The following is a 24754-nucleotide window of genomic DNA, read 5'->3' on the forward strand; positions in this document are numbered from 1 at the left end:
GGGCACCACCCCCAGCCCCGCCCACTCACGTCACCAGGGGCCAGCTGAGACGGAGCTGGGGCCCCAGGCGACCCTGGCCAGCCCTTCCCTCTCTGGGGCTCAGGCTCCCCGGGCCACATGGGGCTGAGGCTGGCGTACGGGTCAGTCCTCTTCAGGGAGCTGTGGTCAGATGGACCCTCCTGAGGGACCGGTCAGAACAGGGCTGCGGGGCTCCCACGGGGCAGGGAAACAGGACGGGGTGGGGTCCCCGCACCCTCCGGGCCTGAGGACGCTGCTATCTGGTGAGCTCCCACAAGGCTAGAAGTAGGGGCGGGGGAGCTACCCTCTGCCACCCCACACAGCTTCCACGTGCAGAGGGAGAGACCAGGGAGGCCAGGAAACCTCTCTTGGCCACACCGGGAGCTCCCAGTGTTACCGACCAAGCCAGCGCAGTGCCCGAGTCCCGGCTCGGGGGGCAGAGGAGCTGGGGAGACAGACCCGAGGACCCACACTCCAACCTGGCCCCTTCGCCTCAGCCTGGGCTCGGTCGCAGGCCTGGGGGGCAACTCCCTGCCTAAGCTGCCTCCCAGCCCACACGGGGCTCAGGCCGGGGGGCTCCGAGGTGAAGCAGGGAGGCGAAGGTGGGGGTCAGGCGAGTCCAGAGATGCCTCCAGGCCCAGTGAGGCCCCAAGTCCCTACGTGTGCACCAGAGGAATCACAAGCCCCGCGCCCTGGGCCACTGGGGTCCGACCAGGCTCTGCCCCGTGAGGGCGGGCAGGTTGTTGCTACACCTGCTCTAGGTGGGTTGTAACAGTGCCCGGCTGGCAGGGGCCCGCAGCGTGAGCAAGTTAGAGCCATGCGGGGCTCGGGACGCTGGAAGGGCAGGACGCGCAGCGGCTTTTGCTACCCGTCCCTGCGCGGGCCTCGAACCTGGGCCTGGGGCAGACACACGGGTGGGCAAGGGCCGCGCTGGTGCCGTCCCACGAGCACATGTGGGCGAGCCTGTGTGTGTGCTGCCCGCTCTCCATCCCTCCCTCTGTGCGTCCCCATCTGTCCTTCCCTCTCGGTTTCTGGCTCGCTCTCTACGCCCCTCCGTCCCTCTCTGTCCCTGTCTCTCCCCAGCCCCGCCCCGGCCCCCACCCAGCTCAGCTCCGGCTGAGTCAGTGTCTCCACGCTAAGCTCTTCCCTGCCGTTGTCATAAACAGAGCCTTGGAAAAAGTCACGCCAGGTCCGAACACGCCGGCACGCCCGCACCCCGGGCCTTTGTTCTGACCCAGTGAGGCCCTCACACGCCGCGCACAGCCCTGCAGGTGGGCCGGGCTGCGGCTGGGCCTGGGGAGCGGCAGCCCCTGAGTGGGCAGAGGCTGGCCTAGGGCCACACGGCGAGGGGCAGCGTGGGCTGGAGCCCCGGGTCTGTGTCCCGAGCGGGGCCGGCCTCCCGGGAGCCCCCGCCCCAGCCCCATGGGTCCAGTGCGAGCTGGGGAGGCCTCTCCCCCAGCCCCGGCGTCCGGAAGCGTCTCTTGTTAGGGAGGTCAGCCTCGGGCGGCCTGCCCCCTGAACACCCCTCCTCTGGTCTCCCAGCAAAATCAGCCACGGCCTACGTGTGGGGACAGGACGGCAGCAGAGCCCTGTCTCCCACGGGCTACAGCCCCAGCACCTAGACCCGTGCCAGGGCGCAGAGCTGGGCCACTGGCTGTAAACCTCTAGTCCTCGTGGGGCGCGGGCCCTCGGGGGGGCCTCTCAGGAGCCTCAGCCTCCCCACCTGGGACGTGTGACCTGCGGAGAGAGCTGCGGTCGCAAAAGAAACAATCCTCCCAAAAACCACGGTGGGAGGAGCGGGGCTTGGGACGGGCCAAGGTCAGGGCGGGGCCTCGACCCTGGGCCGAGGGGAGAGGCTCGCCCATGCTGCACCCGGCCCTGCCTCGCTGGACCCAAGCCCAGGCCCCTGGGCGCCCCGTCCACCGAACCCCTTGGTGGAACCCAGGGTGGGCGTGGAGGAGGCGAGGGCCTCCTTGCCGCCCATGCTGAGGAGAGACCCCCACGCCCTGGTGGGGTCTGGGCCCCAGCTGCAGCCCCGGTGAGGATGGGCGGACTGAGGCCCAGAGAGCAAGGCTGTGCCCGAGGTCACATTGTGGGAGTGGGGCAGCTGGCCGGTGGGGGCTGCACCCCGGCAGCTCACTCTCCCCGCCCCGGCCCATCCCCACCCCACGGCCTGCCCTGGCCGCCGGGGCCCAGCCAGGAGGGGGGAAAAATACCCCTCCGGACGAGGTCCAGGGGACCTCTGCGGGGCCACAAGAGGTTCGACCACCGCCCAGGCCAGCACCTCGCTGGTCCGAGTCCCCCTGACCTCAGGGCCTGTGAGCCGCCCACTGAAAGGCCCAAAGCTCAGCCACTGCCATGGCCACCTCGGGAACCGGCCCCTCTGGTGCAAGCTGGCCTCCCGGGGGAGGGGACAGAGCTCGGGGCTCCCTGAGTGACCTCAGGCCTCCTCGCCTGCCGACCCAGGCAAGCCTTTCTGACTCTGACACTCGAAGCCCAGCCGTCCCTCATGTGCGGCGGCCTGGACCCCGAACTTCGGAGATGTCTGCTGCGCTGCCTCAGGCTGGGACCCCGGAACGGGGGGCGGGGGGGAGTGACCGAGACAGGCCGGGCAAAGACGTGCTTCCCTCAGATCCGGGGCCTGAATGCCCAGCCGCATCCACTCCTCGGGGCATCCTGGGTGCACGGCTCCAAGAGCAGGGCGGGGTGGCCCCCACGACCCGCCTCCCGCGCCCTGCCCAGGCCTGGGACACAGCGGGCGCTCAGCACTCGGCAGGCTAAGCCACCGCGTCACCCTGCGCCGCCCAGGGAGCCGCTGCTCAGTGACCCCTGCCCTCAGCTGAGCTGGAGGACGGAGTCCTTGGAGGGGACGGTCAGATCTGGGTTCAGACGTCTGCTCTGCCCCGCCCAGGCTGCCTCTGGGCAGCTCCTGACCCCGCGGACAGCGTGCGATGCGACAGAAGCCTCACACAAGTGACAATAACCAGGTGGACATCATTCAGTAACGCGGCTTCAGCCAACCTTTCCAAAGATTACCGTTTCCCCGTGGAAGCAATGTAAAGATTATTAAAGAGACACCTTACTTGCTCTTTTTTTCAGTCTTTGAAACCTGTTGTGTCTCTTACACTCTCAGCACATGTCAGCTTGCACGTCCCATGCTTCAGGTGTTCCCCTGCCAGCGGTGGCCTGCGGTCCCTTGGGGGACAGCGCAGGCCTCGCGCCCTTGTTCCTCCTGGGGACAAATGTCGTGCCTCCCTGGGCTTGGCCCACAAGGCCCCGGGCAGGAGCCCGGCGTGCAGTAGGCAGACAGGACCTGCAGCCACCCTCTTTCCCAGGCCCCCGCCCGCGCCTCTCAGACACAGGAGGGGAGTCACTCTGCTTCCGCAGAGCATCCGGGAACTGGCGGCCTGGGCTGAGCCCCTACCCTGTGTGCTGGGGGCTCAGGGCAGGCTCCCAAGGCAAATCTCACCCACAAAGCCAACGGGATGGAGACCGCGGCCCGGGGAGGCCACGTGAGCCAGGATTAGGGGCGGCCCCTATGCCTGGTCATGTCTGAGCAGCACGTGGTGGGCGGGATTCAGTGTTCCATGGCCACTCGCTCGGGTGGCGGCCCGGAGCCCCGCGCAGGTGGGTCCCGAGGGCCGGCGGGCGGGTGGAAGGTGGACGCAGTGGCTGGGGAGGGAAGTCTTTGTCCTGCCCAGAACCTCCCATGCCTGCCGGGCTGGCACAGCCTCTCACCAGGGCTGCCGGTGCTCCAGCCCTGCCCCCGCTCCGGCCCAGGGGCTCTCCCCCCACCACCCCCATTCACCCTAGATGCTCCCGCAGCTCCTGGAAAATACCCGCGTCTGCTTCCTGGCCTCTGGGCGCTGGGGCATGCTGTTCCCCGTCCTGGAGCCCCCTTCCCCACGCTCCCCTCCAGGCCGGCCTGAGTCGCTCCGACCCTCCCTTGGGTCTCCACCTACCATCACCCTGTCCAGGAAGCCCTGGCCAATGGTCCTGAATCGAACACAAGGCCTGTGAGGAACACCCCGCCCTGCTCGGGGTCTCTGGGGGGCCCTGGGTTTCCAACGGGCGTCCCTGGCATACCAGCTTCGCCCCTGCCCTTGTCTCCCTCCCCGGCCCGCCCCCTCGCCCCCTTCGTGAGGGAAGACGGTTGAGTGAGTGACACACGCACCGCCCCACACGCAAGCCCATTTCCGTCGGCAGGAGACACAGGTCAACAGAGGCCTGGGGCAGGGGCAGGGGCAGGCGGCCAGAGGGGCGGAGCCCCCAGCATGAGGGGAAACCCGGTAGGTGAGGGAGGCCCGTGTGGGCCTCTGCTCCGCGACGGTCATCCTAAGAGGGCTCTACCTTGTCTGCAGCAGTGAGCTCCCCAGCCCTGGAGGCATGGAAGCGACAGCAGCAGGCCCTGGCAAAGGGGTGGTAACTGAATGGGGGTCCACACGCCCCCGTGAGAGGTTTCCCTTCCGCTCTCAAGACTTAGGCATGGCCCAAGGTCACAGGCAAGGCACCCTCCTGCCCACCCGGCCGTTCCCCCTCTCAGGGCCAATCATTAATTGTCACTGCTCGAGTGGCTGCTCCCACAGGTGGCCCCGGCTGCCTGCCAGCGCACGGCGCGGCTGCGTCCCGTGCCTGGGGCGCCTGCATGCCTCGGACAAGGACTGGCCCCGCGGCGCGGCCCTGCTTCCTGCTCGCGACTCCCACCTCCCAGCACGGAGCCCTGCGCAGACGCCTGTCGCAGCCCCCGCCCGCGGGACGCAGCCCCGCTCCAGGGTGAGGGCCGCCCAAGAGACCTGGGCCAGGGCACAGAGAGCCCACCCAGCCAGGGCAGGTGCTGAGCTGACCTGGGGCCGCAATGGGGGAGGGTGGGGCCGGAGGCTCTGACCGTGGCCTGGCTGTGGTCGAGGAAGAGCCAGGCAGGGGTGTGAATCCGCAGGGCCGAGGGGAAGGGCGTCCCAGGAGCAAAGCCCCGAGGGGTGGGGGCCTGGCCCACTCATGAAAGAGGAGGGAGTCAGCTGTGGCTGAAGCCCTGGTTTCCGGGCAGAGAAAGGCCGGAGTGACGAAAGGCAGGGGCCACCTGGACCCCAAGGCGAGGCGCTAACTTCATCCCCGGCAGTAGGGAGCCACTGCAGGTTTAGAGGAAGGGAGTAACGCGGCTCGGCTGGGACTGGGAGCCAGGCGGGGGGAGGCCCTGCCAGCTGCCCGGGCAGGGCTGGAGAGGCAGCCCCACAGCAGCCGCAGGGCAGAGCGGGAGGTGGAGGGGGTGGCACCACCCAGCTACCGCTGAGCCGACCGAGCACCCAGCTGGCGGGGGCTGGTGGGGGCTGGGGACAGCTGGGCACTGGCCATCTAAGCAGCGAGATGCTGAGCCTGGGCAGCCAGGGGTTCCCACGGGCCGGCCTGCTGAGCCGCCCGTAGGGAGTGGCTGCCTGGTCGGGGCCCTGGGGAGAGAGCCGATTGGAGCGGGGCCAAGAAAGAACAGCCAGAGTCACAGCCAGAGGAAGCCCAGGCGGGCGGGGGTCCTGCCAAGGAGGAGGGGTCCCTCCGCCCGCGAAGGTCGCTAACAGCCTGGCCACTCACGGGGAGCACGGGAAGGCAAGCAACGGGGATGGCGGGTGTGCACGGCTCGCCAGACAGTGCGCCTCCATGATGCTCATGCAAGCGGGGGCGCACCCAGCACCCAGGGCACCCGCCTCGAGGCGGGGGCGGCCCTGCCACCCCCTTCCCCCTGCCCCCCTCTGGCCCTCCCCCGGCTGTGGCTGCCCTCCTTGCAGGCAGAGCTATGGAACCCCCGACTCTTGTTGGGCCGAGGACCGGTTTCTCAGGAGGACCAGGGCGAGCTGCATGACTCTCGGCAAATGTGCCCTGGACGGGCACTGACAGTGTCCACTACGGGGGCAGGTCGCCGGGGGCGTGGGGGCGGCCCAGGACACAGCCAACAGCGCCCTGGGCTCTGGACAGTCCATAGGAGGCCGGCATTTCCCAGGCACCGACTGCGAATCCCTCTGCCTGGAGCCCGATCCCGAGGAGAGGCTCCAGCTCCCCCACTGCCTGTCTCGTGATCCCACATAAAGCCCCAGTTCCAGGCCTCTGTCAGGCCATGGGGCCGTGTCCACTGCCCCTCTCCCTTTGCACAGGGAGGCATCAAGGGTTTCCAGAAAGGAGGCCTGGATCTGAACCCAGCTCCGCCGCACGCAAAGCCTGTGGCCGCAGGCACCCCCCCAACCCCCACCCTGGGCCCGGCTCCCTCGGCTGCGCAGCGGGGACGCTCACAGCTGCCCCAGGGCCCGGGGTCCCGGGGGCGAGGGGCCAGGCAGGCAAGCGGGCACCTGGGCTGCACCGGATGGGCGGGCAGCCCCACCTCCCCAGCTGGCACCTGGAGGGAGGAGCTGTGCTTGGGTGGTGGGCCCCAGGGAGGGGCGGGGCCATCTTCCCGGCTGTGCCAGGTGCCACCCACAGGCTGCTCACCGCAAAGGGGCCCCTGGGGGCTTTCCCCTGCGCCACCCCAGCCCCATGCCAGGCGTTCCAAGCCCTGCAGGGCTCCGGCTCTGGCCGGGGTCCCGGCAGCTGTGGCTCCCTGGGACCAGAAAGACACACTGTGCCCGCACAGCGGGAGGCCCACCTGTGCCCACGGCCGGGGTCTGAGGGAGCAGGGCAGCCCCGCAGGCCCGGCGCCGAGTCATCGTGCCCCCATCCGACCCTCAAACGGCCTGGAGGCGTAGGCTGTGGGACTGATCACACCCGCACACGTCCCGCAGTGGTTTATTGAGCGCCTACTGTGTGCAGATACTAGGAGAGGCGCCGGGGACCCCGCTGAGGGCGCGGCCGCTTGGAGCGCATTTTACAGATGAAGCCGAGGCCCTGAGCTGCCCCGAGTGGCAAGAAGTCACCCTGTTGGATCCAAAGCTGGGTCAGACGCCGGAAGTCACACTTTTCCCGTGCGCCCCGCTCCGGGCCTCCGTCCCCTGAGCGCAGTGGAGACTCCCAGGGCTGGAAGGACGTGGAGACACAGCGTGTGGCCCAGGGACCCTGCACAGCACAGTGGGTGGGGCACCGCCCGCAGAGGTCTCGCCGCCCCTGCGGAATGTGCTGCGGTGGCTGCCGCTGCCCACAGAACTGGAGGTGCCCCCCTCCCCGACCCTGCCCTGACTCCACCTGCACCCGCCACCCCGCCCTCCAGCTGGGCGGGCGCCTCTGGGGTCTCATCCCCCAATTACGCCACAGCACCCCTTGCATGTGTGCCTACGCAGCTCCCTCTGCCTGGGACCCCGTCTGCTCTCGGAGTCACGGCAACACTCACACGACACTTCCCGGGCACCATTCGCATCAGGCCCCCAGCAGCCCCCCGAGTCCCGACTCCTGCCTTCCCGCGTCCAGATACAGCAGCGCGGGCACGGGGGTGACGCCGGTCCCGGGGGCAGATGGCGGCTCCGCGGCCCCCGGGCGCGCCTCCAGCCGCGGTGCCCGGCTGCGCACCGCCAGCCCGCCCGGCTCACTGGACGCCCGGACGACGCCCCCCGCGTCCCCGAAGCCCCGACGGCAGGGTCCCCGCGAGCCCGGAGGCGCCCTTACCTACTCGGAGCTCTTGCCCGAAGACGGTCTTCTCGCCGAGGGCGGAGCAGTTCCAGCGCCCGAAGCGGAACTGGTACTGGCACTCGTTGATGCCCATCTGCGCGCCCTCGCCGATCACGATGATGGCATCGGGCCGGCTCTGGCAGATGGCGCGCTGCCGCGGGGCCAGACCGGGGATCTTGTTGCAGATGATGTTGGCTCCCAGGGCCACGACGGACGACAGCGCTCTGCGGGCAGGAGAGGGCAGGGCGGGTGAGCGGCGGGCAGGGCCCCGCCCCGGGGGCCGCTTCCTGCGGACACACACCCGTGGCCCCTCCACCTCCACCTCCAGATCGTACAACCTGCGGGGTCACGGGACACTGCTGTGCGACCACCGCGTCGACTGAGCTCCAAGATATCGTCCCCGCCCAGGAAAGAGACCTGCGCCCTTAGCGGCGCCTCCCAGCCCCCACAACCCCGGATCTGCTCCCCCTTCCTGCGGACCTGACCATGCTGGTTCTCACACCGACGGAGCCGTGCGGCATGTGGCCGCCTGTGTCCGGCCTCTTTCACCGAGCGTCGCCTTTTGAGGGGTCACCCACGCTGTGGCCAGTGCCAGAGCTCCATTCCTTTTTAAAACCAAGTCCCACCCCACTGTCCAGAGGGACCGGGGCTGTTTCCCCTGTGACCCCCGATGGGCGTGAGGGTCCTTTCCGCCTTAGGCTGCTGGGAGTGGCGCTGCTACGCACACGACTGTGCACATTTCTGTTTAAGTCCCAGTTTTCAGCTCTTTGGGGCATATACCCAGGAGTGGAATTGCTGGGTCACGTGGCAGTTTGTTTAGCTCTCGGAGGAACCCCCAACCTGTTTTCCACCGAAACTGCGCCAGTTGGTTTTGAGCGCCCAGAGGCAAAGGGACGGCAAGCTGGCGGCAGGTGGGTGGTTTTGGCAGAACGACAGCGAACAGCTGGGTTTCAAAACGGCTCCCGGCTGCTCAGTGAGGGCCACGGGGTGGGAGCAGCGGAGACCCTGAGGGGCTCCCCAACGCCTACGCCCACAGCCCCGGCCTGCTGCACAGGGGGTCCCCGCCTGCCCCTTTCCTGAGAGAAAACAGCCAGTGTTTTTCCAAGGCGGCCAAGTGCCCTCAGCCCGCTGGGAAAGTCCCCATGTGGCGTGAGCCCACAGCACACGCTGAGACCAGGACACCCGGCCGACACTCAATCCCCACAGCCGGCCCGGCCCACCCGCTAATCTGGCCAAAGCCTCCCCGGGTCTCCCACGGGCACAATGGCAGAAACGCGGAGGCTGGTGTGGAGGAAGAGCCTTGGGCGGCGGAGCGGGGGTGGGGGGGGGGCGCTGGGAGTGGGCTGGAATCTGGGGAATTTCGCCCAGGGTAATTGTAGAGCCTCAGAAAACCGAGCCGACCGGGGAAATGAGACGGATGGGAACCCTGCCGGGCACCAGCCTCCAGGCCACAGGTCAGCGCCCGCTTCGGTCCTGCACGCCGAACGCATGCTCCCCATTCCTGACCTCTTCCCTCAGGCTAGGCCGCAAAGGCCCGCGCCCAGGGCAGGAACGCCTGCTGGGGGGACTGGGGAGACTCCAGGGGGACTTGGGGCCGATGAAGCCGGCCGTTGCGGCGCTGGCCTTTGGCCTGCAGGCCGGCAACCCAGCTCCGCCGCTGCCAGCACCTGGATCCGACCACCACGCTCCCCTGCTCAAAGCCCCTCCATAGGCTCCCGGGCTCCCCTGCCTAGCACTGGAGGTCTCCTGGGTCCTGAGCTCCGAGGACCCTCCGCGGTGCCTGTCCCTCCACCTGGGGTGTCCCTCTCTTCCTTTTTCCAGCTGGCACATGCTACTTCCCTCCTGGGGCCAAGCACAAGCCCCGCTGAGCCCAATCCCGCCGGCCCAGGTGCTGAGGATTCACACAGTAGGCATGTGTCTGTCGAGCACCAACCTCAGCCCTGATCCGGGCCCACGTCCCCACCTCCGGGGCAGCGCCCAGTCCAAGCTGAAGTTGGGGCCTCAGGGGCTGCCCTGTGTCCCTGCCCGTGAGTGCTTGTGAAGGGGATGAGAGAATCAACGAGCGAGCGAGTAAGCACTCAAATGTCACATCTGAAAGAGCTTCTGCAACTCAATCACAAAGGGATAATTTGATATGAAGATGGGCAAAGGCCTCGAGCAGACAGTTCTCCAAACGCGGCCTCCAAATGGCCAACGAGCAGGAGGAAAGGTTCTAAACGCCACTCACGTTAGGAGGATGCCAGCCAGTACCACGGGGAGGGCCACCTCCCATCTGCTGGGACGGCTGCGCTCGGAGCGGCAGGAAACGGCACGCTGGTGCGGACGCGGCCCCCGGACCCTCGTGCGTGGCCGGCGGGAACGTAAAGTGGTGTGGCCCGAGGGACCTGCGCGTCCACTTCTTGGTTTGCACCCAAGAGAACTGAAGGCAGGCGTTCACGTGCGAGCACACACGTCCAGAGCGGCATGACTCCCAATAACCAGGAAAAGGAGACGACCAGGCCTCCGCCGTGGACGCAGGGACACACAGGGTGCGGCCTCTCCACGCGGCGGGGTGCTGCTCGGCCGCAGACGGGGGTGCAGATGCAGGCGACACGGAAGGCCCTCGAAAACACGATGCTCAGCGAAGGAAGCCAGACACACAGGGCCACATGGCGCAGGCTTCCATTCGAGCAAAGCGCCCAGCGAAGGTAAGTCCACAGAGACGGAAGGTGGACTCGCGGCTGCCGGGGGCCGGGGGGACGGGAGGGGGCCCCTGCCTACGAAGCGTGGGTTCTCCGCCTGGTGTGATGAAAACAGACTAGAGAGAGGCGATCGGCGGTGACACGGCACTAGGAATGCACCAAACGCCGCGAGCTTGTGCACTTCCAAGTGGCCGAAGAGGCGAATGTTACGTTACATGTATTTTAACCACAGTTTAAAAAAATTCTGTCTGTGCACAGGACTTCTGCGCCCCAGCTGCAGGCGGGACTGGGGGGAGGAGACGAGGGGGCCTTGCCCACGCGACACCCCACCTGGACTCACTGTACACCTGCCTGGGGTCCAAGGGGCGGCTGAGTGGGGAGACGGGAGCCCCCGGCCGCCCCCAGCCGGTGCCTGGGGTGCAGGTGACGTGCGGGCATCGCGGGAGGGAGTCAGACTGCATTTTGTGCCAGGACTGTGAATAGTCAGGTCTGGCTGGTAATTCAGAAGAAACTTCAAAACCGTCTTCCTTACAGTGTGGGGGTTTTGCCCCCAACGACACCAAATACCCCTGTTCTGATCATCGACCTTGGACCACACGGCTTTTGCCACCTCCCAGCCTATCCCGGCCAGGCCCACCTTGGCAGCCCCATGTTGCGGGGGGCAGACTGGCGCTCAGAGAGGCCAGGGGACCAGCCCAAGGCCACCCAGCCAGGCAGAGCTGCGGCTCCGAGCACCGCACGGAGCAGGTGTGTCGCAAACACTAGAGCATGGCCTCGAGGAGAACCGAGCCCACCCCTCATCCTCAAAACCGCATGCACGCCTCCGCTGCTGGCCGCCTCCAGCTCACGCCGTCACTCACCCGGCTTACAGGCACCTCCAAGCTGGCGTTCGAGGTCGGGACCCTGCTGGCCGCCCCGTTGGCCCCTCGCCTGCCCGAGCCCCCACGCCCCCGCTGCCAGGAAGGCCTGGCCCTGCCACACCCCGGGACTTGCCCACACGCTTCCTTCCGCCTGGGAGGGAGGGGCTGCCGATGAGGGCAACCCGCTTGGCCGTCCCTAGGAAAGCAACGCAGGGATGAAAATACAGAAAAATGAGGGAACTGGCCCTTGGGAGGGGACGGCGGGCGACGCCGGTGGCATCCGGGATGGCGGGGGCTCTGGGCGAGGGCAGTGGCGGCGGCCCTCTCGTCAGGATGCCCCGCAGCGTCCCGGCTCCCGCCCCAAAGTGGGAAGAGCCTCCGGGCACCGCCCCACCCCCACCCCGGCCTGCAGCCGCCCGCGCAGGTGCCCGGCGGGCGCACGGAGAAGCCAGGCGGGCGCTCCTGTTTCAGTCGCTGATTTTTCCATGGAAAATTCTGCTCTGGGCTTGTCCCCAGCACCGCTCAGGGGCCTCGGGACATGGGCAAGACGCCAGGAGGAGGGGGCAACACTGAAAGCCTGGAAATTTCCTCACCCCTGCCCGGGGCCGGTCAGAGGAACGGGCTAGGAGAGAGCGTTCCGGGTCCTGCCGAGGGGAAGCTCCCGTCCCCAGGGCTATGGACAGGGCCTCGGGTCTCGGGCCAGGGCGGGGCGGCCAGCCGGGGGCCTGGCGCTGGGTTCGAGCCTGGCATGGTGCAAGGCGGTGGCCGCCACGGGACCACAGGGAGGTGGAGGATCTCCTGCCAGAGCAGTCCCCAGGGGACGAGGCGGTGCCTGGGGGCGAGGGGTGAGGTGGCAGCTGCCAGGTGACAGAGAGGTGCAAAGTGGCCAGCAGGGTGGGGCCTCCGCCGTGGCGTGAGCCGGGCGCCAGCCTACCCCGTGGGCAGCCCTGTGCGGCCGGGGCAAGGAACGCGGGGCCGGTGCTCGCCCCCTGGCCTGGAAGCCTGGCTCTGCCCCTTCCCAGCTGAGAGGCCTCAGGCACGTTTCTGGACCTTGCTGTGCCTCCGTTGCCACATCTGTGAAATGGGGGTCACAGCGAGCCTGACAGACCCCGTCGCTGCCAGAAGGACGCGACCCGGAGCACGCAGCCTGCAGCGCTGGCGTGGACAGAGGTCACCGGTGTTGGCCCTCTCCGCCTGAGGCCGGGGCCCCAGCACCCAGCTCCCTCGCGGGGATCAGGCACCAGCCGTGTCCATGCTGGGGACGGGCTCTGACCCTGGCAGCTCTGAAGCCAGTGTGTCCCCCGTGGGGCCACGCCCGGATCTGCTCCCCACCTGCCCTCACCCCGGGGGGCATCCGCACCCCGAGGGAAATGGGCTCCTCGCCGCCTCACTAGCTGGGACCGATCCTCCCGGCGCCCAGCCCGGGAGAACGACAGGCGCACTGTGGCACGTCCGCCCAGCGGTGACGCGCGTCCACGCGGGTGACTCCCCCAGACACGGCCAAGCAAAAGCAACCGGATAGGCCCTGCGCTCTGGACCGAGCGCACCTGGCCTCCGAGCAGTCAGACTGGAGTCGCCGTGGGCGGAGGGCACCTGCTGGCTTCCGGAATGTTCTCCATCCCGCGTTGGGTAGTGGTTACACAGCTGTCCCCAGACATAAAAATGCATCAAACCGTCCTCTGAGATCTCTGCGCTTAACTTTATGTAAGTTACACCTCAACGCAAGAGTAAGTTCTACCTCACCAATACACAAATTCACGGGGCTGACAGAATAAGGCAAGAAGGAAAATGCCAAGTTTTCTTACAAAAATTAAAATAAATAACAGAGGCTTAAGAACAACTGTGTGAACCTTAAAAATCATTGTCTGTGTGCCCTGCCTGTGTGTGCCCGGCCTCAGGGCCCCACGGCGGGCTGGGGGGCCACCCCCTGCAGGCGCGCCCCCCCACCCCCGGCTCTCAGACACCCTGGGATCAAAGGCGCCCCGGCCCGGTCCTCTGAGGGCGTCCTGCCCGCCCGCCCTCGTCCCTGCCTGGACTCCGTCCACAGATGCCGTCAGCCTGTCCCCCGAGGCCCGCGGCCTCCTGAACCCCGAATAGAGGAGGCTGCTTTCAGGGGCTCCTGGGGCCGTGAGGGGCAGGGACAGGAGGTCCTGCGGGGCCCTTCACGGCCAGGGCTGTGACGGGCGGCACCCTCCTCCTCGCGGCTGCGCCCAGCCTGGCGCGGGCGCCTGGGACGCGGAGCTGCCCACCTGCTGGCGTCCCTTCCGGCGGGGCCGGGCCCTGGCGGAGGCTGGGAGGAGATGGCTCAGGGCTCAGGCTACGGCCGCCCGGCCAAGGCCCCGCCTGGGGGGCTCCTCGGGGCAGCGCCCCGCTCCAGCATCCTTGGGGAAGGACGTTTGTGTCATCACCACCGTCGGGGACCCTGAGGCCCGAGAGGGGTCGGGTGGGGCAGCCAGCGTCTCACCTATATCCAGGACTAGAGCCACTCTGTCCCCCCCATCTGCAGCGGACACCCCAGCTTCACGCAGGAGGTAACCACCCCCCAAAGCCTGTCCCGGCCGCCAGGAGTCTAACCTAAAGCCCTCGTGCTTCTAGATTCTCGGCAGCTCCCGGCAGGGTGAGCACAGGCTGCGTGCTGGACACTGGGCTAAGAGGAGAGGCAAGTGTTACAGGTAATAACCACCCTCCTGCCCGCAGAGCAGGGAGGTCCCCAGAGGTCCCGCCGCGGGCTGAGTCGCTCAGAAAGGGCGGGGGGTGGGAGCTGCGGCCCCCACCTCCTGTCCCCGACCGGTCAGTGCCTCATCACCCTCAGAGGCAGTTGGGGGCGGTCGCTTGTCCACCTGGAGAGCCAACCCCCCCATTGGTCCCGAGTGGCAGGAGGCTGCACGTGGGGTCTAGATGCACTGGAGGCCCTCAGGGGGCTCCTGAGGGAGGCCGCAACCGTCTCCGGGCTAGAAGGAGCCCCTCAGGCGCGGGCCTGCGTCGTGGGCGCTCCCCGAAAGGCCGGCGCAGGACTGTGGGTCCCTGTCTCGCCGCCCACTGTGTGCTGCGCCCGGCGCCGCGTTCTTGTGGAAAAACTGAACGACAGACAAACAGGTGAGCCTCCGAGGGGAGCCTGCGGTGGCGCCCCAGACGCATCGGCCGGGGCCCCTTCCAGGGACGCCCCCCCGGGCTCGTGCGGAGAGCAGGACCTCCCTGCGCGGACATCCCTGGGGGGCCGGGGATGAGCGGGCGGGCACGGCCCGTTTTCACTTAGGTCGATAGAGAACGGCTTTTATGCCCACTTCACAGAGGGTTGGGAGACGTCAGCCTTCCCTACGAAGGCCCAGTACTTCCGGCTGTGGGAGGGGCAGGTGACGGGGCCGCGGGGCTGGAGCCACCCCGGGCGCCCTTGGTGGGACGCCGACCCCTGCAGGGCCCGTGGCGGGTCAGGCTGTGCCATTCTGTTTAAAAAGCCGGAGGGAAGAGCTGTCGTCGCCAGCCCAGGACACGTGACAGAACGGCCTCCCGGCCCAGAGCCGCCGGCTCTGCCTGCGGGGCCTCCACGCCAGGGTCCCACAGGTGGCTGCCGTGCGCGCAAGGAGGCCCGGAGAGCCAGGCCCCTCCGCCTCAGCTTCCCGTTCCTCCTACGCGGCCGACCCCACAGACCTCAGCCCGGGGGAGACGCCCCTCTGAGCTCTGTCCCCGGGCTCAGCAGCCCACCCCCCGCCCCCTCGGCCCTGAACCAACCCCAGGAGCCTGGGAGTGTCCCCAGGCTAGGACCAGGGCAGTGCTCACGGGGGACATTAGGGTCCACGTCCTTCCCGGACTGACCCTCTGAGCCTCAAGGCCCCAGAGCAACACCCCCCCACAGAGCTAGGAGGTGATCACGGGGGGACACCTGCCCCGCCTGTCCCTTCCCACCCCCAGGCGGCACGCGTTGGGGGGGCAGCCCACCCAGGCCCACTGCCCTCTGGGGCCACCCCACCCACGCCAGGCTGCTCCGCCCCACACCAGCAGGACGGTGGCCTCAGGGCCTGAGCTGGCAGGGCCGCAGGTGGCGGTGGCGAGTTTCGCCACACGCACACCCCTTACAGCTCCCTCTCAGCCCCCATCGCTCCAATTGTGCATCCACACGTCTGTCCCGCTCGCCCCAGGCTGATGGGGCTCCACATCCGCTGCGGCCCCCTGCAGAGGCCTCCTCGGGGAGCCCAGGGGGCAGGACCCTAGGCCGGGCCCCCGGCTTTTCCTACCCCCACTCAGGGCAAGGCTGTCCGCCCCCCACTGGGTTCCCAGGGCGGGGATCCCCAACGCGGCCCAGCACCCAGCTGGGCTCCGAGCTGCTTTGACTGTGAGCCCTCCCCACCCCCCACCGTAGCCCCAGGGGAGGTGGGGACAAGTGGGCCAGGCTGGGCCCCGCCCCGGCCTCCTTCCGAGCCCCCAGCCCGCCGCCCAGCTGCCCAGCTGCCCAGAGCGCCGCCAGCCCACGCGCCTGGCCCTGGGAGCTCTGTAACTCTTCCTTCTCGGGCATCCTCCGGCAAAATATTTGAGGAATGTTCTAATTATCTGAGATCAGCCAGGGAGGGGAGCCTGGGTCCGCTTGTCCAGGAAGTACTCGACAAATACCTGCGCGGGCGGCACCTGGCCCTCACGCCCACCCAAGGCCACTTCCCGCCAGCCTCGCAGGTGAGCAGGGGCCGGCCCAGAGCCTCCCGGCCCCGGGGGGCCAGCTCCGGGGCCCAGCCGCTCCCGTGGGGACTGGGGGTGGCTGCGGTGCCCCCGCCTGTCAAGGGGTATATGAATGTCTTCCGGGTCTGGGGTCCCTCCGCACACCCCCCACGCCACCGTCACAGTGCCAGGGCTGGGGACCAGCCTCCTCCATGGAAGGGCACAGGACGGAAGGGGACAGATCGGGCCGAGCCGGACACGGCTGGCACTCAGGCCCCCTGTCCTGCCTCTGGTCGTCCCTGAGTCTGCTCGTCTCCCGCCCCTGCTGGACTTGAAGGCCCGGCCCAGAAAGGCCGCCCTGAGGCGGTCTGAGCTTCAGTTTTCCCACCTGACAATGCAGCACCATCGGCCCGCTTTTGGCCGATGGCTTCGCCCTCCACTGGCCCGGGCTGGAGGTACCCTGCACCAGGCCGAGCGAAGGTGGGGACGAACACCCGGGAGGCGGCACTAGGGGTGGTGGGTAGGGACGAGGGTGTCCCAGCAGGAGCACAGAAGGGCCTGGAGGCGGGAAGAGGCACCGGGGGGGCCATGAGGCCATCCCTCTGCCCCTCCCTGCCGCACCTGGGCCTCAGTTTCCCCCTGGGGAGCGGGAGGCTGAGCTGATGGCCTAGGTGTCTGTAGCCGTGCCCTAAGAGAGTACCTGGGCTTGGGGCCCTGCATTCTAGCTCAGCGGGGCTGGCTCTCACCGGCCCCTCTGAGCCTCCACCTGCCCATCTGTCCCAGGGGAAGGACAGCCCCTGCTTGCAGGCAGGGTCCGGGCACTGCGGGTCCTGCCTGCAGCGGCCTCTTGGGCCACCGCTCCACTCAGCCCCATGCCCGCAGTGTCCCGGGGGGGAGGGCAGAGCGTCACCTGCTTCTCAGGCCCGCCCCCCACAGAGCCGGACTGTGGGCCTGGCACCCCGGAGTCCCGCCCTGGCAGAAACCCGGCAGCCCGGCCATAGTAGGCAGCCTGCGGGGGCCCTTGGGCCGCACTGAGGCTGCCGGAGGCGGGCAAGGACGGCCACAGGGTCCTCCCCACCCACGGGCAGCCCCCCGCAGCGGCTAACGCTGTGAAGTCAGAACCTCACCCTGTCGCTGTGACCCCAAGACATGGATCCCTGACCTCAGAAACTCCCAGACCTCTGCTGGGCATTCAAGGCCAACCTTAACATGCCTGGATTCAGGCTACACTGGACCTGTGATTCCCCCTCCAGAAGTTCCCTGCCCCACCCCCGGCAACAAGGCAAAATTCCAGGCCCCACTCAATGCCTCCTCCTCCAGGAAGCCTGCCTAGGTCTCTCTTCTGTCCTCCCTGCCTGCACGGATGCCTCGATGGCAGCCCCCTGTGGAGGCAGTTGAGGGCCGAGAGTCAGCAGCAGCCATCTGGCCAGGCCAGGCTGCGCCTCCGGAAGCCCTCGCGGTGCCCTGAGCCTCCCCGAGGCCGCATCCCTGGCCTTGCTCCTCACTCCTCAGGGTACGGAAGGGGACACTGGTGGCAAGGCACCACAGGCTGCACCGTGAGCTAAGGCCCGAGCAGGAATGGGCCTCCCAGCCCTGGCCTTGGCCGCAGTCCCAACGCCCCAGACCTGCTGGACGCGGGGGCACCGTGCAGGCCTGGGTGACCAGGATGCCAGCCTGCAACCTCAGGACAGATGATGGGCCGGCAGGCGGGCGGAACAGATGGGAAGGAACTGGCAGGCCTCGCTGGCCCACGGCCAGGCTGTGAGTCTGGTCACCTCAAGGGCCGGCCGGGCCTCAGCCCTCCCGGCTGCTCAGGACAGGGTCCGAGCGGCAGGTGCGTGGGCAGCGGACGGTGAGCAGTCACCTCTGTGTAGACTGCAGGGCAGGCCTGACCCCCTGGCCCAAGACTAAAACAAAGACCGGTGTCCTGGAGGGTCCCTGTTCCAGGAGCAGGCGAAGGTGGGGCTTGCCGGGGCGGCACAGGACCTCAGAGCGGAATGGGAGCCCGAGCGGAGCCCAGGCCCGGCCGCGCACAGGCCCCCCTGCCCCCACCCCACCTCCATCTGTGGACCTGCACCTGCTCTCACCGAAGCTGGGAACCCTTCCGGCCGAAGCCTCCAGGGTGCAGCAACTCCCCCCTCCCCCCCACCCGCCTGTTCTTTACGCAGCCCAGTGCCCTGGGCTTTTCCTTCCGAGAATTCTGCTTCCTCCGCCAACCGTCTCGGCTTGCGCGCCTTGAGGGACAGGGCGCTCGCTCCCTCAGGAGCAGCCTGCGTTGCCCCCGGGCATCCCAGCCGGGAAGACCTGCCAACGTGCTGAGTGTTTAATGAGTTCAGCACCTTCGGAACGCCTCCCTGGCTCCGCGGGCCCCGGGGCCTTGCCCGAAGCGGCCTGGGGACCTGAGCGTGCCCTGCCTTCTGCAGCCAGACCCCAGCTGGGGACGTGCAGTATCTCGCTGAGGCTACGCAACCCCCTGGCAGGGGTCGTGCATCAGAGCCAAGGGCAGGACCAGGCTCTGGGCCTCTCTCCGCACTTCCTGTTTCCTCAGCGTCCTTCCCTGCCGCCCTCCCGCCTCCTCCTCCCCCTCTCCTCCCCCTCTCCTCCCCCTGCAGGAGTCTCCACGCTGGAGGGGAGGCAGGGAGGGGGGCCCAAGGTCCTCGGGCGCACACCGGTCTCGGCCGCAAACCCTGGCTCTCAGCACCTCTCTGGGAGGGGCTGGGGACCAAGCAGTGGTGGGCACCTGGGGGCACCTGCAATGTCCACTCATGGGCAGAAGCTAGACAACAAGAAGGCCTTCCCTGGCAGCTGGAGTCACCACACTGCACACCCTGCCTCCCCCCAGCGCTGCTGGACAGGACATAAGGGCGCCCGGGACCAGGTGCCCACCCGTGCACGCCTGCGGGGGCTGCAGCCTTGCCCGGTCTCGGGGCCGCCAGCTGGGGTCTGAGAGGGGGCGGGCGGAGCTCTCCAGCAGCTCATAGCCCTCAGCCCAGCACCGGCCCTGGATACCAACTGACCACAGCCCCCACCTGGCACTGCCAGGGCCTGTGTCCCTGGGGTCCCCACACCCTGTGTGATGAGCCCAGAGGCCCTGTGCGCTCTGAGCTCCTGGGGACAGGGTGAGCTACCGGAGCCTGAAGCTGCTGGCTCCCCGTGCAGGGCTCCCGTGACACCCGCCTGCCCGGCCAGCCCCCAGGCACGCTTTTGGGCACCCGCCTGGGCTGACCCTATTTCACGGGCCTGAGGCTCAGGACGGTCACCCTGGAACCTGGGCAGGCGGGCACTGTGCCCCACCCCAGGGACAGTGCCACCAGCGGGGGACAGCCCTGCTGGGGTGGGGCAGGGGCTTTGCCCGTGGAAGCGTCTAAGCCACCACCCGCCTGGCGGCCTCCGCCCCCAACCCCGGGCAGGGGACCCTGACCGGGGCCATGGCCTCACCAGGCCCGGGACACGAGCGGCTGTCTGACCACCCGCTGAGTGTCCACCGGGCACCCGATAAGGCACCAGGTGCCAGGGGGGCAGCCGTCCACCGCGAGCAGCCCGCCTGCCGACCGCGCTGCCCCGTCAGCCCGTGGGTCCTGCCCAGGGGGACCTGCCTCCGCCCAAAGCCCCTCCATCTGGGGGCCAGCGGCAGAAGCAGCCCCTCCGTCCCCCGCTGTGCACCCCGTGCCCGGGACAAAGCTGCCCATCCTGCCCTCCCACGGCCGCAGGCCTGGGCAGCTGCCCCTCCGCCCACCCCACTCTATCCTGAGGCCCCCACGCCCTGGCCCCGGCCACACCCACAGTCATCCCCGCCAGCAAGGCCGTCCTTCCCTCCAGCACGTTCTTCAGCACCAGGTCAGGGATGCCTCTCCCGGGCCCACCCTCACTGCCAGGGGTCGGGGCGTCTGCCATGGGTGGCACCGGGGGAGGAAGGAGGGCTGCCTGCCCAGTTCCTCCTGCGCACATGGCCCGTCGTGGCCCCCTGGCCTGGGGGCTGCTGTCGAGGCTGCAGCGTGAGGGGCGGGCTCGGGGGGGGGGGTGGGAAGTGGCGCGGGGGAGCAGGGGAGCACAGCAGAGAGCACCTAGGCCCAGCACACAGACGGAGGGACCGAGGTCCAGGGAAGCGGCAGGTGGCTTCCGAGCCTGCCCCAAGTCCACAGCCCACGGCGCCAACCATGCTGACCCAACAGAGGCCGCCAGCTGGCCGGCGGGGGCTGGCTTCTCTCGACTCCTGCTCAGCAGACGATCCTAACCAGCAGGAAGCGTTGGTCTCGGGGCCCAGGTGAGGTCAAGGGAAGCGGCGTTTGCTGGAAACCCACGTCAGCAGACGCCCGAGAGGCAGCACGGACCCAGGCTGGCATCTGGGCTCAGCCCCCTTGGCTGTGACTGAGACAGTGACAGGCCCTCAGGTGCCCCGCTTCGCCACCTGCCAGCACGCGACCCTCGCTTGGCCTCATCCTGGGGGCCAGCGAGGAAAGAGTCAGAGGGAGCCCCAGCCAGCATGCATGCGCCAGCCCCGCGGGAGGCCTTTCCAGGGGCGCCCAAGGCCCCCAGAAGGCGGTACAAAGACCTGCGCGCCCCGGTCGGGGGTCCAGGAGCCGGGAGTCTGCCCCAGAGCGACTGCCACTCCATCTGTGCTGCCACTTGGGGCGGTGAGGGCCGGAGTCTCAGCTCTAGACCCTGGGCGCCTGGGCAGCAGCGATGTCTGCCACCGGGGGTGAGCTGGGACAGCACCCACCCTGTCCCCGGCTCCTTCCCTCCAGGAGCCTGGGCCCGGATGGCAGGACTCTCCAGCACCCGGACACCCTGCCCTGGGAGGCGCGTGCAGTGGTGTAGGGAGCAGGGACAGCCATGCGGGAGGGAAGCATCTGAAAGGGACAGAGGCCCACAGGCGTCATCAGATGGGAGCCGGGGACGCCAGCTCAGGCTCTTCCAGGCCACGGCTGAGGCTCGGGCACTGCTCGCCGGGTCGGGCGTCCTCCCTGGTTCCACTCCGGGCGCTGGCGGGCTGAGGCTCTGCAGCAGCGAAGGGGACTGCTGAATTGTACAGCGACTCCCGCTCACAGGCTCAGGGGGAGCCCTGCACGGCACCCCCAGGGCCCGAGGACCCTGCTGGGCCCTGCCACGGAGGCCGGCGCAGGGTGACCGCCTCCGGGCCTCAGCGGCCTCATCCGCGGAGCGGGCCGAACAGTCCGCGCAGCTGCTGGCACGGAGGAGCAGCGAGGGCCGGCTGTCTTCCCGGCCAGGCCATTGCCCAGCATCCCGGGCCCTCACTGCCACGTCTGTTTGCATGCCTCCAGGGCCAGAGAGCTCACTACCTCGCAGCCAACAGCTGGGCTGGCTGGAGGCTCAGGCTCCCGGCTCAGGGGCGAGGACGCCCTGGGTGGGGGGCAGGCCTGGGAGGGACCAGGGCTGCAGAGCTGCTCTGTGATGCAGACAGGGAGGGCGGAGAAAGGGAGGACGCGGGAGCGCACCTGTGCCCACCCCCACTCCGCTGGCCGGCCCAAGGGAGGCCCCAGCCCCGCGCCAGGGAAGGAGGACAAACGGCGGTTTTGTCCTTGGCCAGCGGGCGGCCTGCGCCACACAATGACCCTTTCATCAGGCTGAGGGAGCCCTGGGCCGGGGTTTCATCTGACAAGGGAGGGCGCCCAGACTCCTGTCCCCTCGCTGAGGGAATAGGGGGGGAGGCCGAGCCCTCTCTAGGCCGGACCCAGGGCCGTGAAAAGTGGAGGCCTCGGGGGAGCCAGCCGAAGCCCCTCCAACTGCCCCAGGGGAGAGAGGCCCCCAGAGCACGGGGCCCCAGGCTGTGGGCGCCCCCCAACCCTGGGCTGACAGAGGGCCTGGGTCTCACGTTCCAGACCTACATCCCCACCCCCTCCCCCGCCGCCACCTTCCATCCGGAGCACTGGTGCAGACCCCCAGCTGGGGCTCTGGGCTCCCCAGCAGCTGCCAGAGGCTCTGAGGGATGGGGTCGGCGTCGGGGGCGGGGCAGGGCATGTGACTTGCTAGGCCTGTGTCCACCAAGTCCCGGGGGACTCAATGAAGAAACAAACAATGTGCAGTCGGGGCCCCAGGAAACGTCTCCCTCCAAGGTGGCTCCCCCGCCCCCCAGAGCACCTCCCTCAGCTCCTTGTCCCACCCGAGGCCCCAGAGGCCCCCATAGGCAGCACCTCCTCCGAGGCGGTCACGCTGGCTTGGGGTGACCTCAGCAGAGGGCCTCTCTGCTGGACCCTGGCATTCAGCCCAGTCACCTCAGCAGGTGCCATGAGGCCCATCGAGAGGAACCCTGGGTGACCGGATGGGTTTGACGGTGAGTATCGTTCCCTCCAGGTTCTCCCGCATGCTCTTGTTCAGTCTGGCCAACTCCTATCCACCCTTCGAAACCCTGTCTCAGTGTCACCTCTTCCAGGAAGCCCTCCAAGATACCTTGAGAGTTCATCACCCTCCCCTAAACAAACACATCCATGGGGCCTCCCCGCTCACTCCTAAGAGCTGAGAAGGACCCTGTCTCCTGAGCTGTGGCTGCACCCCAGGAGCCCAGCTGGGCGCACCTCCACGTCTGCTTCTTAAATTCGCACGCCTGCTCTAGGGGATTCGAGTTCCCATGACCCCCTCTGTGCAGAGGACACAGCTGAGGTTCCAGGAGGCGCCCAGGCAATAAGAGGGGGAATGAGGATGGCATGTGGGTCACCATCGGGCCCCCGCCCTCACAAGGACTCAAGGGACACCTGGCCAGGACCCAGGCCGCGCTCCTGGAGGGCCCCGCACACAGCTGCAGAGCCCGCTGTGGCCCAGAGGGAGCCCTGCCGGCCCGCGCGCATGGCCCACACCCGGAGCGCCACAGAGACCCCTGTCCAGGACGCGCCGACCCCCCTTTCACTAGCGGTTGGTGGTCTCAGTCCCATGCCAGGGACTTCGTGGGGTGCTCCGATTTGTCCGCCGCGAGCTGGGGGTCCCTTGGGTGCTCAGATCCTCTCGGGCTCCCTGCCTCTCCCCGCCATGCGCGCCCTCCCCTCTCCACAGCGGCGTGCTCTCAGGCCTGAGGCCACGCGGGCCGACCTGAGCCTGCGACGGAGGACTCCCCGTCCCCAGGGGCAGGCAGGGAGACTGAGGCCTGGGGCGGCCCGTGGGCCTGACCGAGGCCACCCAGCAGAGCTGTTTCCAAACTCAGGCAGATTCAGCCTCCCAAGCTGGGGCCTCCCCGCCCGCGGGTGACCTGTCCACATCCGAGCCAGTGACCCACTCTGCCCCCTGGGCTGTGTGTGATACCACGGGAGCGGACCTGATTCAGCCGCCCCCCAGGGGCATGCCAGCGGGCCCCTGCCACCGCGGCGGGTGCCACCACTAAAGCCACAGCAGCGGAGCCCGGAGGAGGCCCAGCTTTGGCTGGGCAGTGAGTGGTGAGCGCCAGCCCCCCCCCCCACCACAGCCAGGTGGTCGGTGAGTAACCACCCTGTCACTCATGACTCACTCAGCTCCCCAGAGCAGGCGGTGACCGTGAGAGGCTCCCGCCGGAAGACCTGGGGGATCATTGCCGCCAACCCCCACATCTGGGAGCGGGAGGCCAAGGCCGGAAGGGACCTGCCCAGCACAGGAGGCCGGCCTGGTCCTGGCGTGGGGCCCCCGCCAGGCCCCCGTACCAGCTGACCTGGCACCGCAGGCCGCCTCTTGGCCCGCAGCCTCCCACCTGCCCTCCCTTGGGCCCGCCCCGCCCCCCGCCAGCCCTCCTGGCCTCTGCCCGGCAGAGGTGCAGGGGAGGGTGTGGCCGTCAGAGCTGCCTGCCACGCGCCCGCTGGCCAAGCTCGGCCCGGGGGCGGGGGCCCGCACGGCACGGGGGCTCGGGCCCTTCCAGGCCAGCGCACCCGTCGGACCCGATCAGCAGCAGCGCCCAGACACACATCTGGGACGCACTGTGCACGGACCGCGGCCCGGGACGGGGGCTGGGAGAGCAGCCCAGATGGAAGGGGCAGGATCAACTGTCTGCCAGTGTCTGTGATCCCAGCGATGGGATGCCTTCTGGAAAGTTCTCTGGAGCAGAAAGAAGCCTCTGCCCGGGGGCCCCCCCCCTGCCCCGGGCGCCCTCAGATCCCACAGGGCTGGCCCTCTGACGCAGGCGGGCTCAGCACCAGCCCAGACAGTTCTCGAAGCCCTTCCGTGGGGACCGCCTCACCTGCCTCTGGGCATCAGCTCGCCGCCAGAGCGGGTCTTCCCACCACGCCGGCTTTCATTCTCGTCACCCGCGCCCTGCCCCCCCACCCACGGCACCCTGTGCATGCAGCCCGCGCCCACCCAAACAGGGCAGGGAAGCCCTGGGGGTGCGGGAGGCCTCGCCCCCCTGCCCCTGGGAACAGCTGAGCTCTCCCTGCCCAGGAAAGGCTAGCGTCAGCACTTTCTCCCTCCCCGCCCCCCGCCCCCCACCCCGCGCCCCGGGGACTTCAGGTCAGGCAGGGCTGGCTGGAGGGCGGGTTGCCGCAGGCAGAGCACCCCCAACCCCCCGGCCACTGCAGACCCCAGCCCGGGCCCAGGGACATTTGGGAAAGCGGCTGCCTGAGGAGAATTCGGCCAACAAAGCTGGCAGCGCACTCCCGTGGGGAGGCCTGTGTGGGCATGGACGGCGGTCACTGCGAACCGGCCGGGGAGGGCCAGGCCCGAAGGGCGCCCGGGGTCCGCGGAGGCACCCTGGCACCACCTGCCTTGCCCTCTCCTCCGCCCCCTCTCACCAGCCTCCGAGCCCTTTGCCCACCTCTTCCTCCCCAAATCTCACTGCAAACCGTGCCGGGAGCCCAGGTTTCCCACCCCTGAACACCTCCCCATCAACGCCAAACCTCAGCCAGCTGGCTCCAAAAATGAGTTCTTAGGCAGAGTAGCTGCGGATTCTCGAGCAAGATTTAAGATCGCGGTGCCAGGGATGCTGGGGGGGGGGGGGGCTCTGGACCTCCACCTCCGACCTCTGAGAACCCTCGGCCCTCTGAGACTCGGAGGCTGGGATTC

At 68.7% G+C, this 24754-nt stretch overlaps 1 protein-coding gene across 1 annotated transcript in view; it reads right to left on the reverse strand.

Annotated features, from left to right (window-relative positions):
• The window catches only part of WNT7B (Wnt family member 7B), a 36520-nt gene extending 15465 nt beyond the window's left edge, over window positions 1-21055 (reverse strand). The window contains exons 1-3 of the mRNA XM_054582521.1: window positions 20502-21055; window positions 16175-16339; window positions 7591-7817 (exon numbers count right to left, since the gene is read on the reverse strand). Coding sequence (XP_054438496.1) covers window positions 7591-7817; window positions 16175-16339; window positions 20502-21055 — 946 coding nt within the window. The remainder of the gene's footprint in view (window positions 1-7590; window positions 7818-16174; window positions 16340-20501) is intronic.
• Window positions 21056-24754: the final 3699 nt, after the last annotated feature.

This window comes from Pteronotus mesoamericanus, unplaced genomic scaffold, assembly GCF_021234165.1.
Source record: "Pteronotus mesoamericanus isolate MK-2021 breed Mesoamerican mustached bat unplaced genomic scaffold, CSHL_Meso_final contig_702, whole genome shotgun sequence".
Taxonomy (NCBI): Eukaryota; Metazoa; Chordata; class Mammalia; order Chiroptera; family Mormoopidae; genus Pteronotus; species Pteronotus mesoamericanus.